The sequence below is a fragment of the Urtica dioica genome, chromosome 5 (genome assembly GCF_054948205.1).
Source record: "Urtica dioica subsp. dioica isolate 48M chromosome 5, U.dioica_male_clone48M_v1_H2, whole genome shotgun sequence".
Taxonomy (NCBI): domain Eukaryota; kingdom Viridiplantae; phylum Streptophyta; class Magnoliopsida; order Rosales; family Urticaceae; genus Urtica; species Urtica dioica.
The window spans coordinates 29942411-29959072 of NC_142760.1; the positions used below are offsets into that span (position 1 = coordinate 29942411).

At 39.0% G+C, this 16662-nt stretch overlaps 1 protein-coding gene across 1 annotated transcript; it reads left to right on the forward strand.

Annotated features, from left to right (window-relative positions):
- Positions 1 to 12408: 12408 nt before the first annotated feature.
- LOC149397803 (protein LATERAL BRANCHING OXIDOREDUCTASE 1-like) lies at positions 12409 to 16543 on the forward strand. Its single transcript, XM_089615422.1, has 4 exons — positions 12409 to 12681; positions 13170 to 13402; positions 14298 to 14628; positions 16145 to 16543. Exons 1-4 carry the CDS (start codon positions 12517 to 12519, stop codon positions 16379 to 16381), a joined length of 966 nt encoding a protein of 321 aa, XP_089471548.1. The 5' UTR covers positions 12409 to 12516; the 3' UTR covers positions 16382 to 16543.
- Positions 16544 to 16662: the final 119 nt, after the last annotated feature.

Here is a 16662-nt window from a genome sequence, read left to right on the forward strand (position 1 = left end):
GTTGTGTTTCAAAAAAAAAAAAAGAGGTGAAATTAGCTGTTAGTCTCATCATCCCAACCGAAGAGTTCTGAATTTTGGATCACCTTACAATCAAGGGTGATGTATGTGGTCTTGGTCTTTGCTTAAAAAATTGTATCTTGGTCATTATTTTTTAAAAAAAAATTGAACTTAAAAATTGTTTATTAATCGTCACATACCCAAGATGGAGCTGACATCTGTACTTTGACTGATTATAACAAAAACGTATTTAAATAAATTATTTTCCAAAATTTTCTTCCATAACTTGTATTTCCATTTGTAAAAATCAAACCACGCGTAGATTTACGTGGCCTTTTAATGCGTAAGAAAAATTTCAAGGGGGTGAATATGTAAAATTTTAAGGTAAAATAAAAAATATTTTTAAAAAATAGGCAAAAGGTAAAGCCGGGCCTGCTCAAATATTGTGACGATAACTGCTAATTAAATAGTAGCTAGTATATTTAATAATAGCTCTATTGAATGAGAGCTGTTGGAAATGATTCAGTAACGGCTCTATCGAACGTCATAATTAATTAGACATTTCAAATTGGATTTATTCCAAAAGGTCAACTTGATCGGGCCGATAAAGACCATCTACTACTATAGATGTTGGATTATACAACCCACTTTCTACAACGCTTAACATAAGCGTTGTAGAAACTAGGGATTCTACAACGCTTATGGCTAAGCGTTGTAGAATCTCGGTGTTTCTACAACGCTTATGGATAAGCGTTGTAGAATCTGATGGTTTCTACAACGCTTAAAGCTAAGCGTTGTAGAAACTTCATAAATTTCAGATTTTTCACAACGTTTACTCTATCCGTTGTAGAATCCTCGCCGCGGCACCACGTGATTTATGCCTCGGCGAGAACTTTCTACAACGCATGGCGTTGTAGAAGGATGGGCCTCGCCGCTGCACAATTTCAACATCGCCGCGGCGAAACTTTCTACAACGCTTGTTACAAGCGTTGTAGAATCTATTCGCCGCGGCGATAAATATTTCTCGCCGCGGCGACATAATTTCCTCCGCCGCGGCCAAGCAGTTTTTTAAGAAACTGTCTCGCCGCGGCGACTGAGGAATCTCGCCGCGGCGAGACGTTCCTACAACGGTTATAATATTCGTTGTAGGAACACCTCGCCGCGGCGAAGACATATGTTCGCCGCGGCGAGGGTTTTTAGGTTTTCACTATAAAAGGCCGTTTTAAGTTTTTTTCTCATTTTTTCCAATACCCACACACGAGACAACCATTTTCGGCCGCATCTCTCTAGTTTTTTTCTTTCAAAATCCCTCGCCACGTCCTCGCCGCCCCAAAATCTCGCCGTCGCCTTGTCCTCGCCGCCAACTCTCTCTCGCCTTGTCCTCGCCGCCATTTTTCTCTCGCCGAGTCCTCGCCGTGCTTCCTCTCGCGCCTCTCTCTCTCTCTCTCTCTAGCCGCCTCATTGTAAGGTATGATTTTAAAAGTTTTTTAAGGTGTATATTGATTTAATTTCGTGTTGTTGATATGGATTTCTTGTTGTTTACCCGAATTGCATATAGTTTGATTTTTTGAATTCACAAATTTAGGGTTTTGTTTGATTTTCTCTTTTTAGAACAAGAAATTAGGGTTTAGGTTAGTGGAATTTGAATGAGTGAATTTAGGTTAGTGGAATTTGAATGAGTGAATTTAGTGAAATTAGGGTTTTGTTGATATGAATGAATTTGAATGAGAATTTGAGTTAAATTGAAATGTCCGGATTGTGTTTGACATATTGTTACATAGGTTAGTGGTTAAAATGGTTATGTATATTAATGTTGAGATTGAATTGTTTATGAATTTGTGATTGATCGAATTGTTCATGAATTTGTGATTGGTCGAATTGTTTATGAATTATTTGTGATTGTTGGAATTGTTTTAATTTGTCATGTTTAAATATATATTCTTGGAATTGATATATAATTTGTTATATGTTAATTGTAGAATTGTTTATGATTATGTTTTGTAGGAGCTTGAAAATGCGTCGAACTAAAAACACGGCGGTCCCCAAGGCTCCGAGCTCTTCCAGAGGTCAGAGTAAAGGAAAAGGCAAGCGACCTCGTCAACAGTCTCCCGAAGAGGAATACAACTCGAGTATCTTTACTAGCAAGGTCGCGGAGGAACGCTACAACAAAATCTTGCCGCGTAACAATATCCATGAGAGAGGATTTAATGTAAGCAATACGTCGGATATAGGAAAGCAAATCCGCAACAGCATAGTTGGTCATGATTGGTGGAGGTACTGTGCTGTACCCGAGTTCGATTCGAACGTCAACTTCGTGTACGAATTCTACGCAAACTTGCCGGACTCCCAAGGTGATGTTGTGACGGTCCGTGGGAAACCGGTCGATATGAGTATCGAAGCTATCAACGATCTTCTTGGGACCCCAGATGTGCCTTTCGAGAACGAGGGCTATCGAGAATGGCTAAGAAGTTGCAGCCATCAGGAGATGTCGCGAGTGTTGTGCATTCCGGGAGAGGATTGGGTCACTGAAAAAGGAAAAAGGGTACTCAAGCGTGACCAACTCACCAGGATCGCTAAAGCGTGGATTTACTTTGTTTGCGCTCGTCTCTATCCGATCAAGCATTTCACCACTCTCGACGAGGATCGTATCCAGGTGTTGTTCTGCATTGTTAAAGGCCTTTCCATTAACGTCGGTCGATTCATCTATAATTGGATGAAGAAACTCGACTATACTAATGAACGACACGGTTTGCCATATCCGTCGATCATTACCGGCCTTTGTACAAATGCGGGGTACCACGCTCGAAAAGGGATACGATCAACAGTCCAATGCGGCCTATTACGGATTCCATTATCGAGCGGTACAAGATTAGGGAGGATGTACAAGCGGAGGAAGCGGAGGAAGCGGAGGAAGAGGGGGAAGAGGGGGAAGCGGAGCCACTATTGCGCTTACCAACACCTCCGATAATCGACCCCGCCACCATCGACTACATTGCTCATTGCTCCAACTATCTCGTCGGCGAGTTCCAACACACGCAACAGTACATGCACCAACAAGCGGAGTATGGCGCCTCTCACATCAACCAATTGAACGATCTCTACTCTCAGTGGGACATCAACCAAGAGAATCAGGTGTTATTTCCTCCATATCCTCAGTACTCCGACTATCCGTACCCACCACCACAGTGGCCACCGCATATGGCACCTCCTCAATATCCGGCGAACCCACCACCACCACCACCACCACCGAATGACGAGTAAATTTCAAGAACCAACAACACCGACTCTTCCATATAAATATCAAACTCTTTTTAAATTTAAGTTTCAGTTTAAGACTCGCTTGGTTTGTTTGTTTATGTTTATGACTCGCTTGGTTTGTTTATGTTTATGACTAAATTTAAGTTTCAGTTTAAGACTAGTTTGGTTTGTTTTATTGATTGTAGAAATTTTAATTGAATGATCATTTTTAGTTGGAGAACAGGTTAAATATTGGAAAAAAAAAGTGAATGATTAGGTGATAGAGTGCTTCTTCGCCGCGGCTAGGTACCTTTCTCGCCGTGGCGTGACTATTCTCGCCGCGGCACAGTATATTCCCCGCCGCGGCGAGTGCTCTACGCCGCGGCTAAAATATTACTTCGCCGCGGCGAGATTTTGATTTTTTTAATACCGAGAGTCTGTGTTTTTTAAGAACTTGTCTCGCCGCGGCGAGTTGATATTCCCGCCGCGGCGTAATAACCTCGCCGCGGCATGGAATATACGTTACCGCGGCGAGGTTTCTACAACGCTTGTTTAAGCGTTGTAGAAGGGTACTCGCCGCGGCAGGATTTGTATGTCGCCGCGGCGAGATTTTGATTTTTTAATACCGAGAATCTGTGTTTTTTAAGAACTTGTCTCGCCGCGGCGAGTTGATATTCCCGCCGCGGCGTAATAACCTCGCCGCGGCATGGAATATACATTGCCGCGGCGAGGTTTCTACAACGCTTGTTTAAGCGTTGTAGAAGGGTACTCGCCACGGCAGGATTTGTATGTCGCCGCGGCGAGATTTTGATTTTTTAATACCGAGAGTCTGTGTTTTTTAAGAACTTGTCTCGCCGAGGCGAGTTGATATTCCCGCCGCGGCGTAATAACCTCGCCGCGGCATGGAATATACGTTGCCGCGGCGAGGTTTCTACAACGCTTGTTTAAGCGTTGTAGAAGGGTACTCGCCGCGGCAGGATTTGTATGTTGCCGCGGCGAGATTTTGATTTTTTAATACCGACAGTCTGTGTTTTTTAAGAACTTGTCTCGCCGCGGCGAGGTGATATTCTCGCCGCGGCGTTATAACCTCACCGCGGCATGGAATAGACGTTGCCGCGGCGAGGTTTCTACAACGCTTGTTTAAGCGTTGTAGAAGGGTCCTCGCCGCGGCAGGATTTGTATTTCGCCGCGACGAGATTATCCTGCCACGGCGAGAGTTGTACTCAGCCGCGGCGATGTCGGAGAAATGTAATTTTAATGTAAATGACATTGTATAGAGAAATTTTTAATGAAAAATAACGTTGTCCACAGGAGAATAACATAAAATCCAAAATGAAAAAAAATTATCTAAATGTTCAATATCAAACAAAAATAGGATCTATATCCTTACGAAGTAGATGTGAAACATCGTCATCATCAAAATCATCCACCTCTTGATCAATTGGCGGTAATCCTGATGTGAACAGAGGAATGCTAGACATGTCTTCGTCTTCTTCTTCGTTACCGTTTCTCGCTTTCATATGAACCACTAACGATAACTCAGGATTTGCTGGATCCGAAACATAAAACACTTGACTTGCTTGCGAAGCCAAAATAAATGAATCATTCTCGTAATGTAATCTTCAACTATGCTTCCTTCCGGCCTATTGTAGTTCTTCACGTAGCTTTTCAACACTTTCATATAACGTTCGATTGGATACATCCACCGTAAAAACACGGGCCCTCCTAATTTCACTTCACGTACCAAGTGGACGGTTAAGTGGATCATTATGTCGAAAAACGAAGGTGGAAAGATCTTTCCGAGCAAGCACAGAGTTTTCACCAATTCTGACTGTATTAAATCCAATCGAGTTGGATCGATGACCTTCGAGCAAATCGAGTTAAAGAATACACATATCTTTGATATTGCAAACCTCACATCTTTTGGCACAATTCCTCGCAAAGCAAGAGGCAACATTTGTTGTAGCAGCACATGACAGTCGTGCGTCTTCATTCCAGTAAGTCTCAAATCTTTCAAAGACACGAACCTCTTATAGTTTGACGAATGACCTTCGGGGACTTTAATAGAAGCAAACCAGTTACACAATTTCTTTTTCTCATTTCGATCTAGAGTGTACTTTGCCGGTGGTAATTTTGTTTTTTTCCACCCCCCTCCTCGGGATGCAAAATGCTTCTTATATTCATCTCTTTGAGATCCAATCGAGATTGTATTCCGTCTTTCGATTTATTTGGATCATCAAGAAGTGTACCAATAAGCGATTCGCAAACATTTTTCTCGATGTGCATAACATCCAGACAATGCCGAACGTAGTGTGTCTTCCAATGAGGAAGGTCGTAGAAAATCGATTTCTTCTTCCAAGGATTCTCTTTGAACGATTCTTTAGTACTAGCACTCCGCTTTCTTTTCCCAAGCACTTCATTGACGTTTTTAACCATCTCATAGACATCTTCACCAGACAAAATTCTAGGAGGGGGTCGTTCTTCTGAATTTCCATCAAACGCTTGTTTCAATCTTCTATACGAGTGATCTCTTAGTAAGAATCTTCTATGACCCAGAAAAACAGTTTTCTTACCATACTTCAAACGGATGGAAGATGTGTCTTTCATGCAAATCGGACAACCAATCGAGCATTTCACAGAGTATCCTGACAAGTTTCCATAGGCCGAAAAATCGTTAATAGTCCACATTAACATTGCCCTTAAGTTGAACGAATCTCCACGGTAAGCGTCTTTAACTTCCATCCCTTTCTCCCATAACATCTTCAAATCATCGACCAACGGTGCCAAATAGACATCAATATCATTTCCTGGTTGATTCGGTCCTGAAATCAAAAGCGTTAACATCAAGAACTTTCTCTTCATACATAGCTTTGGAGGGAGATTGTAGTTCACAAGTATAACCGGCCAAACACTGTATTTACTGCTCATCATGCTGAACGGGTTCATTCCATCAGAAGCTAGACCAAGGCGCAAATTTCGAGTATCAACACTGAAATCCTTATACTCTAAATCGAATGATTTCCACTGTGCAGCATCAGCAGGATGTCTCAACATACCATCATCGATACGCTTTTCGGAGTGCCAAACCATGTTCTTCGCGTGTTTGACACTATTAAACATTCGACGAAAGCGCGGCATTGGAGGAATGTACCATAACGACTGAAATATATTTAACGAAAATCAGTAATAAATAATGAATATGAGCTACATGTATTTTCTAATCAAGTGATGAAAATGTACGTACCTTAACTGGAACTCCTTTAACCCCGTTACATGGAATTTTACCCTTCTTCCATCGTGACTCTTTGCACGTCGGACATTCATCTAGATCTTCATACTCGTGTCTATATAAAACACAATCATTTGGGCACGCATGGAATTTCTCGTACTTCATGCCTAATGTACCCAAAGTCTTCTTTGCTTCATACATACTTAAACGTACTTTATTGTCTTTCGGAAATGCTTCTTTCAGTGTTTCCAACAATAGAGTAAAACTAGTGTTTGTCCAACCCCCCGACGCCTTCAAATGAAATAATGTAACTAAAAATGACAACTTCGAATAGCTTGTACACCCTTCATATAATTGTGTCTCCGCATCATTCATCATGGACTCAAACAATTCCGGTCGCTCAACAAAATCGTCCTCCAAATCATTCATCATTCCGCACATATCATCAATATCATCTTCAACATCATCCTCATTTGCCGTAGAACGAAAAACCTCACCATGGTAGAACCATCTTTGATACGAGGTCATTATTCCATATGCAAACAAATGGGTCCGAACGACATCAATCGAAAAATGTCTATGATTTCCACATTTAATACAAGGACAACGAATAGATTTCAAATCTACCATGTTCTCTCTAGCAAAATCACAAAACTCATCTACACCTTTCCGATATATCTCATTCAATCTATTCTCCCACATCCACTTTCTCATATTCATAGAAAAACCCTAATTATACAAAAAAAAAAAAAAAATTGCCAATTCTAATTAGTAAACTATCAAGAGAACAACAATTAGAACAAGTTAAAGAAGAACTTACAAGATTTGAATGTGTAGATGAGACTAGTAAACGAGGACGCTCTAGAATGAGTAGGAAAAGTACTGGAAATATTTTTTCGAGTGAGGTTATGAGAGAGTTCAAAGTGAAAAAGACCAGAAATGAGAATTTATATCACCAGTCTCGTGTCACTCGCCGCGGCGACATTTCTACTTCGCCGCGGCGAGACATTCTACAACGCTTCCAAAAGCGTTGTAGAATGTCCTCGCCGCGGCCAAAATATGTGTTTGCCGCGGCGACTACATCACGCCGCGGCGAGGTACAAATCTCGCCGCGGCAGGAGTCCTGCGCCGCGGCGGGAACACGTCGTCGCCGCGGCGAAAATCTTACCAAGAGCACCATGTTCCAGACATATAGTCTCGCCGCGGCATCATAGATTTTACGCCGCGGCGAATGTATTCCTCGCCGCGGCGACAATTCGCTGTCTCCGCGGCGAGGATTCTACAACGCTCTTTTAAGCGTTGTAGAAAGGTGTCGCCGCGGCGAAAATTGTATACTGCCGCGGCGAGGACATCTAGGGTTACCTCGCTGCGGCGATGGCACATTTTCGCCGCGGCGAGAATTTTCTGGGTAACCCTCGCTGCAGCGAGAATTTGGTTTCACCGCGGCGAGGCTCCTACAACGCTTATTATAAACGTTTTAAAATCTGAAAATTTCAAATTTTTTTAACTTCCCGCCCATTTCATATTCTATACTTAGCGTTTTTTTTTTCAATTTTCCCTCATTCTCATTCTTTATTCTACTTCATTTCTTCTCATCTCTCTCTCCACTACTCATCTCTCTCGTCCCTATCTCTCTCTCCGCCACTCTCTTGCCGCCCCGCCCCTCTCTCGCCACCATTCTCTCTCTCTCTCGGCCCCTCTCTCTCTCTCTGTCCCTCACCTCGCTGAGCCCCCGCGCCCTCGCCCCGCGCGCTCTCCCTCACCTCGCCGTGCGCCCACGCCCCCGCCCCCTCCCTCACCTCACCTCACTCATCTCTCTCAGCGCCCCCGCCCCCGCCCCCGCCCCCTCCCTCACCTCGCCGTGCGCCCACGCCGCCCTCCGACCCTCACATTGCCGCGCGCCCTCCGGTCTCACCTCGCTCGCGCCCACCCTCGCCGCGCGCCCTCACCTCGCCGCCTTCGGCCATTACCTCTCCGGCCCTCATCTCACCACCTTCTCTTCGCCGCCCTTGTGCTCGTCCAACTCCGGGTAATGTTTTTGAACATTTTTACATGGACTTATTTAGTGTGAATTCGATATTGATTTGAAATTAGGAGATATTGTATTGGATTTGAGTTTATTGAAATTAGGAGAAATATATTTGATATTAGATTGAATTGGGAATGAAATTGTGTTTTTGTTTAGAATCGGATTGGATTTGAGTTTATATTGTGATTGGAGTTGAGTTTATATTGGATTTTTGTTACATTTGAGTTGAAATTTTGATTACATTTGAGTTGAAAATTGAAATTATGTTTTGAATTTTGTTTATTAGATTCAATGTCGTCCACTACTACTACTTCTAGCGGTAGTGGTAAAAGAAAAATTAGAAGACAACTAGCGCTTAACTCCGATGAACAAGGAAAATGAAGAAACACTCTTATGGGTCGGGTTAATAAGGCTAAAACACTTGGTAAAAAAACCCCGGTACAATTTGATGATAAAGGGCAACCAATCGGTAAAGAGGGTGATGAGTTGTCGAGTTACTTTAGCGTGTTAGCAAGAGAACACGTTCCACTTTCGAAGCGTGATTGGAGATGTAAAGACAACGCCCAAATTAAAGAACGGATTTGGAACGAAATGCAAGAAGGATTTACGATTCCTATCGAACAAAAACACGATTGCCTTATGAGAGTCGGAGAAGCCGCAAGGTTATTTCGTCATGAGATATACAACGATCTACTCAAAGACATAATCAACGAACCAATCGCCTTAAAGAGACCGGCTTGTATTTTGAAATACTATACAAGTATCACCGAAGAAGATTGGATAGCATTTGTTGAGTATAGACGAACCGAAATGTTCAAACAAACATCGGAACATGGGAAATCAAATATCGGAAAAAGTGTGTACAAATCTCGAACGGGCCGAAATGGATATCGAAAGCTTGATCAAGAAAAGGTTAGATTCATTTTTTTCTTTTAGTTATTTCAAATGTTGCAATTATTTTTTAATTTATTATATAATTACTTCTTACTAGCAGGACGAAACGGGGGAATGGCTACAAGGATGAGAAAGAAAAATTGATGGGAGAAAAAATCGTAAGTTCTTTACCTTTGTTATAACAATTAACCTTGTAATTTTATTTTCAAATAATTTTATCTGTAGAAAACGTTATCACAACAAGCATCGCAAGGGACATGGTTGCCGGAATCGGGAAAGAGTGTTTTGCAAGAAGCTTTGGGAACGTCGCGAGTTTGCGGTCAATCCAAACACACGTCGCGTTTTAAGTACTTTGTTCCTCCAACGCCCAACGAAGAAGTAATGAAGATGCGTCGGGAAATGAGCGAGTTAAAGTCTTTGGTGATGAAGGCCTTCGGTGGAAATGGTAGCATTAATGTCGAGTCGCCTAGTGTCGAGCAAGTGGAAGAGAATCTCAACGCGAAGGTTGTTGATGATAAAGAGATGGCAAATGTTGAAGAACACGTCAATGAAGCGGTCTCTTTAGGTATGTTTAATTTTTTTTTTATCTATTTATTAAAGATAAATGTTTTGGTATTAAGTTATTGATAAAATTCTTGATTCGCTTAGAACACGACAATGTTGATGATCGTCCGAAGATCGATCCTATCATTGTTGATGATCGTCCGAAGATCGATCCTATTGTTGTGGAAAAACCCAATAGTGTTCGTACTAGTTGCTCTTTGAATCCAACCACGCCGGTGACACCGAGTTCGGATGAAAGCGTCGAGTGTCTTCTTTTCATTGATGACACCGAGTTCGGAGGCACAATTCATGTTGCAAATGGGCGAGCGTACATGAATGGAGGCGTAGTTCATTTCTCACCTTTGGAGGAAGGAAATTTACGCGTGGCCGTTTTGGGGGTTTTGATTAAAAAAGCAAAATTGCCAATTCCCACCGAAGAAGCTCAAACCATTGAAGATGCTATAGGCGGGTTTGTCTCGTGGCCGAAGAGACTCATGGAAATGGACACGGGAATAGAGAGTCACGGTCCGGTTGTCAAACAACTCTCAAAGCTCGGTTTTGAGAGTGAAGCTAGCATCGATAATGCTAAGAAGATTCCGTACAAGGTGATTAATCCCAAGTATCGATTGCTCGCTCAACATGCCAACAAAGTAATGTTACCGGAAGGGGATGTGATTATGGTCAATGTTAGTCCAAGTCTCGCGGCTATCTCGATTCCGGTGTCATTTGAAGACATTTTCGATTTTTTGCAATACTTGGAAATTGGCGCGGGGAGCATAACGGTTTATATGGAGTAAGAGTTTTCTTTATATGCGTTTTTTAATATCAATATTCAATATTTAGTGTTTTGATCAACTAAATATTTGTTTGTCATAGCTATCTACGCTCGAGGCTAGAAAAGGCGAAGAAGACTCGAAATTATTGTTTTATAAATCCGAGCTTAAGTTCGTATATCGAAAATGACGACGAGGAGGCTTATTTGTCAAAACGAGTCAAGGACGTTGGAAACGTGGTACGAGATTGCAAATTTGGTGAATTAGTTTTGATGCCGTATAACAAAGGTGCGCATTGGATGCTCGTTGTCCTCGACCTTTGGAGAAATAGCGCTATGTTCTTTTACCCGTTGAGAAACAAAATCCCAATCGATTTAAATCGATTGATAAAAAGGTAATATTTTGATTTCTTAAATAATTTTTATTATAAATCGTTCTAGATGTTTTTTCTCTTATAATCTCCGTGTTATATAGGGTTCTTGTTGATTTCAAGCTCGAGCATCAAAACGCCCATAGTAACGGGCAATCAACTTACATCAAAGCTTGGGACGCTCCGAGACAAACGGGAAACACGGAATGCGGGTATTTTGTCATTTCTTATATGCGTGATATAGTCGTAGGAGGTGTAGAAAAATTAGAAAATAAGAAATCCTATACAAATGAGGATTTAGAGAGAGTTAGGGAAGAATGGGTAAGTTATGTACAAACATTTATTAACTGTGATGATTAGCTAGTTTTTTTTATTGAATTATGGATTGGTTGTAGATGTATATATTAGATTTTGAATGTTTTGAAGATGAGGATATTTGAAGATGAATGTATATATTAGATATTTTTTGTATTGAAGATTATTTTCAGGTGCTAGTATCGTGTAAAAACAGATTTTGGATTGAAAATAAATGATTCTCGCCGCGGCGAACTATACTTCTCGCCGCGGCAAGTAATTCGAGCCGCGGCGGGAAATATTATTCGCCGCGGCGAGAAAAGATACCGAGAGCAGGCAAATTAGAAATCTTAGTCTCGCCGCGGCGAGATTTTTTCTTCGCCGTGGCGAGTTTTAAAAAAAAATTCATCGCCTTCCTACAACGCATAATTATCCGTTGTAGAATAATCTCGCCGCGGCTAAGATTTGACTTCGCCGCGGCGAAGTGTAATATTCGCCGCGGCGAGTTGATTCTACAACTCTTGGCAATCCGTTGTAGAATGTTGTCGCCGCGGCTCGGAACGTACCTCGCCGCGGCGAAGTGATTCTACAACGGATTCAAGATCCGTTGTAGAATATGTCGCTGCGGCGAGAAATATACTTCGCCGCGGCGAGATGTTTGAAAATATTTAAAAATTACACAATGGATTCTAACCGTTGTAGAAGCTTCTACAACGCTTAAAAATCCGTTGTAGAATCTTAGTTTCTACAACGGATAATTAAGCGTTGTAGAAAGCTGTTGGATTCTACAACGAATTTTTAAGCGTTGTAGAAGCTTCTACAACGCAAGATTCTACAACGCTTAAGAAGCGTTGTAGAATCATTCTACTGTTTTTAAGCGTTGTAGAATCCTAGTTTTGTAGTAGTGATCGGACCAAAGATGACTCGGAATTGGAGTAATTAAATATAAATATCTGGAGCTAAAATGTCTATCTACCATGTCCCCACTTAAAATAAGATGCTGACTATGGATGTCACTAATTTCTGTCCCTTGTAGCTTCATCAACGAAAATGCATACCAAAGATCGGCTATTTAAGGGAATAAAAAAATTATGAATGTTTGTACTTATCACCAAAATCACTAGTTTGACTAAAAAAAAGATAAGGAGCTATGGAGATCGTAGAATCAGAAAACTGTACTATTGAAAGAGACAACTCCGATCTTCCAGCGATGGATATTCCTGTTATTGATCTTGCTCTTCTCGGGTCTTCTTCCATCTCCGGGGACGAACTCGTAATTCTCCGGTCAGCTCTCGCTTCATGGGGTTGTTTCCAGGTTCGAGAAACCAAAACTCTTTTCTTAAATTTAAGTTTTTTTTTTTTGTTTCTTACACTTGGAATTTTGTTCATCTAATGACATAAGAGATATATTTCGTAATACTTCCTTTTCTTAAGAGTTGAATGATCAGTATATAATTGAAGAATTTTGGGTAGAAGTCCAATTATCAATCTGTACGTAACACTCAATGTCCATAATTTTTCATAATTAAAAAATATTTTGTCTCTCTTTTCACTTAAATACATAATTCATGATCTACCACCATTTTTAATGAATTTGGCAACAACGCGAAGCTCTCGACAATACAAATATTTTTGACACGCCTGAAGACCTATGTCTCTTTAATTAATTATGGTTAATAAAAAATACACTAAACTAGTTATTATAAAATAAATCAGCGAAACAAAAAAAAGTTGGGACTTTTATTTAAACTTGACTTTAATCGAGTTAGTCCTATGTAATTTTGTGTTATGTATGTGCTTTAGGCAATAAATCATGGTATGACACAAAAGCTTTTGGATGATTTGCGCGAAGTGAGTAAGCAATTTTTCGAGCTTCCGTTGGAAGAGAAAGAGAAATACCCTAGAGAATCAAATGGCTTCCAAGGCTATAAAAATAATACGGATACTATGGAGAAACAAGAAATATTAGCCCTTGCGGTGTACCCTGAAGATTTGCGCAATTTTAACCTTTGGCCGGAGAAGCCTAAATATTTCAGGTGATCTTAAATTGGGATTAATGCACTTTAAAGATATTTTGTGTTCTAATTAAAATCTCATACACAAGTCTACCCATATATAATAAGATTATTGATGAGTAAAACAAACAATACTGGGAGATTGTTTATTTACCAAGTGGTGTCATATACAAATGGGTAAATTTGCACTTTCCCCCCTTAAAGATTACAAGTGTTTCACTTCGCCCTCAGAGCTATAAAAACAACTGTCTACTGAAATGAGTTAAATCTACCTAACATATAGCCAATGCATGTGTTTTATTATTTTTCTCTTTAGGTTGCAAAAGCAACCATTTTGCTCCTTGAATCATATTTTTCATATCAATGAGATCACACTACTACTAATATACACTAAAACTCGAGATTTTACATTGATTATTATAAGAAACAGCTTACTTAATGTCAATTTTTGCCGGGTAATGAGATATGGATACATTTAAGTGAATTGTTTATAATTAACATAAAGCGCAAGTTGTATTAAACAGAGCTTTATAAACAGCTTCCTGAAGTTAAATGAGTAATATAGCTTACTTATTTTGACTATATTAGATGAATTGTACTTTCACTCCCCTAAAGATAGTCCTTGTTTCAATTTCTACTTTATCACTTAATAGAGCCCAAAAAAATAACAATTTAAAAAAAAAAAAAAAAATCAAGAGAAATAATTGTTTACAACTTGAAAAAAAAAAAAAAAAAAACTTATTTCATTATAGAGACTTTAGACACGTTGTTTTTGTGATTAGTTTTTAAAAAAAAAAAAAGTTACATCACATGCAATTTTCACAACTGATGAGGAATTCATCATTTGCTCCAATCTCTCTTTGATGAATTTCAAATTTAGCTCAAATGTTCTTTAGTAATTAGTGAGAATTTACAGGTCAATTGTAGAGGAATATTCCAGAAAAATAAGTGAGGTGATTCAAGTGGTGTTCAAGGCAATGGCAAGGTCATTGAACTTGGAAGAGAATGTCTTCTTGGAGCAATACGGCGAGAGGACAAAAGTGATGATGAAACTTGGCCGTTATCCTCGGAACACGGGAACCGATGATCTCGTTATCGGTCATAGAGCACACTCGGACGGGTCAGCAATCACAACTGTTTTGCAGGACAAAGAAATTGAGGGCCTTCAGTTCTTGAAAGACAACCAATGGTTTAGAGCTCCAATTCTTGAAGAGGCTCTTCTTGTTAATATTGGTGATCAAGTAGAGGTAATATCTTCTTTTTTTTTTAATGGAAGTTGTGACTTCATTAATACTCATGGCTCTTGTGAAATCAAGAGCTGAATTTCCATGGGAACAGACTGCTCATGAAATATACAATCTGATAGTAAACTTGTTGCTCTCGCAAGAGAGTGTGCAACCGAAGTTGCAGACCGATTAATTTAATATCTATTAATAACCTGTTATTAATGATATTTTGACCCATTATTTTAAGGGTTATTAAGTTATATAGCCACACGGTTATAGTGAATTGGGATATAACCCACTTTTGGTTAATTTCTTGTAAATAGCCAAGTTAACTTATTAACAGATTAATAAAAGACTTATTTAACTCAGCCAAACATGTAAAAAAGGTAGTTAATAGGCTGCCACGTATGCAAGTTGGCTATTTACAAAGTATTTACCAAAGGTTGGCTAATTTACAATTCCTATAGTTTAGGTGGTTTACGTAGCCAATTTTTTGTTATTTTAATTTCTGACCTATCCTTTAACTGTAGTTAAAAGTAATTTCGAAAAACTGCCCCGTTTGGTTATGTTTTCTATCCATGTTTTCTGTTTTCTGATTCTAAATTCTAGAAAACAGTTTTAGAAAAACTGTTTGGTTATAAATTCAGAAAACAGATTTAGAATCATGTTTATGTTTTCTTTGAAATTTGTTTAGAAAACAGAAAACTTTTCTATTTAATCTCTATACAATTGAATGAAAAACATAATCAAACAACATTTAAAATATTATGAAACGTAATTCTAAATCTGTTTTTTAAATTTAAAAATTAGAATAAGAAAACAGAATTTAAAAACAAAAAACGAGTTTAGAAAACTAAACCAAACGACCCCTGATTTTTTTAACCGAACGGTTAGAACACACACACACACGCACGCACTCTCTCTCCGCTTATTTAATTGGAAAACTAGTAAACTAGCATTCTAAGTGCTTACATTACATTGTGTGATGGTATAATGAAAAAAAAAAAAAAAAAAAAAAAAACTAGAGGGATGGAAAAAAATTGCAAAATAAAATTAATTCATAGTATATGGTTCTATAGGCAGATTAGTTGTGAATTACTATAATCCTACGTAGCTATTTCAGAGTTTTGTTTTGTCACAATCCCAAAACCTAATTCTATGTAATTTGGTTCTTTCATCATCAACCGAGTAGAGAGGGTAAAGTTAATATTTATTCAGATGTAGATTACAAATAAAGATAATAATGTTAATCCTAAATCCTAATACCCCAGACCAAGCTATACAACATCTATTAATACTGAAACCAGTATTGCCTTCCTCTTTTAGAAGGATATAATCAAGGAGACCTTATTTATACTAAAATTAAACTAAAAATAAAAAATGAAAATGTAACCACTAATATTTTCTTAATTTGGAAACATAACAATCAATTAATAAAATTTTGCTTTGATATATATATAAAAAATTTTAATAAAATTTTTCTACATATATATATATATATATATATATATATATATATATATGCATATATATGCAGATATCAAGTAATGGGATATTCAAGAGCTCAGTGCACAGAGTTGTGACAAACAAAAAGAAAGAGAGGTTTTCTGTGGTTTCGTTTGTTATCCCGGAATCAGATAAGGAGATCAAGCCGTTCGATGATCTCATCGATGAATCGAGACCCCGATTATACAAGGCCATCACAAACTATCCCAAAATCTATATTGAGAATTATAAGCAGGGAAAGAGGCCAATTGAGGAAACAAAAATTTGATACTTAAATATGATCTATAATCAATAAATATTCTTATAACTTTTCAAGAATTAGCATCTTTTATTTAGTTTGGAGTGTGGCTTTGTAATGCTAAAAAAAATTTGATTTTGAATTACTGAATTGAGTGGTTTTCTATCTTGGGTCGAGAGGTTTCACACTTCATTAGTTGACTTTGGTAAAGTGTCAAGATCGATAATTTCCTTGTCAATATCCCAAGTTCTTATATACACAAAAGAATAGGCCACTTAAATTACGAGGCCCAAAGAAATATTTAGTCGGTA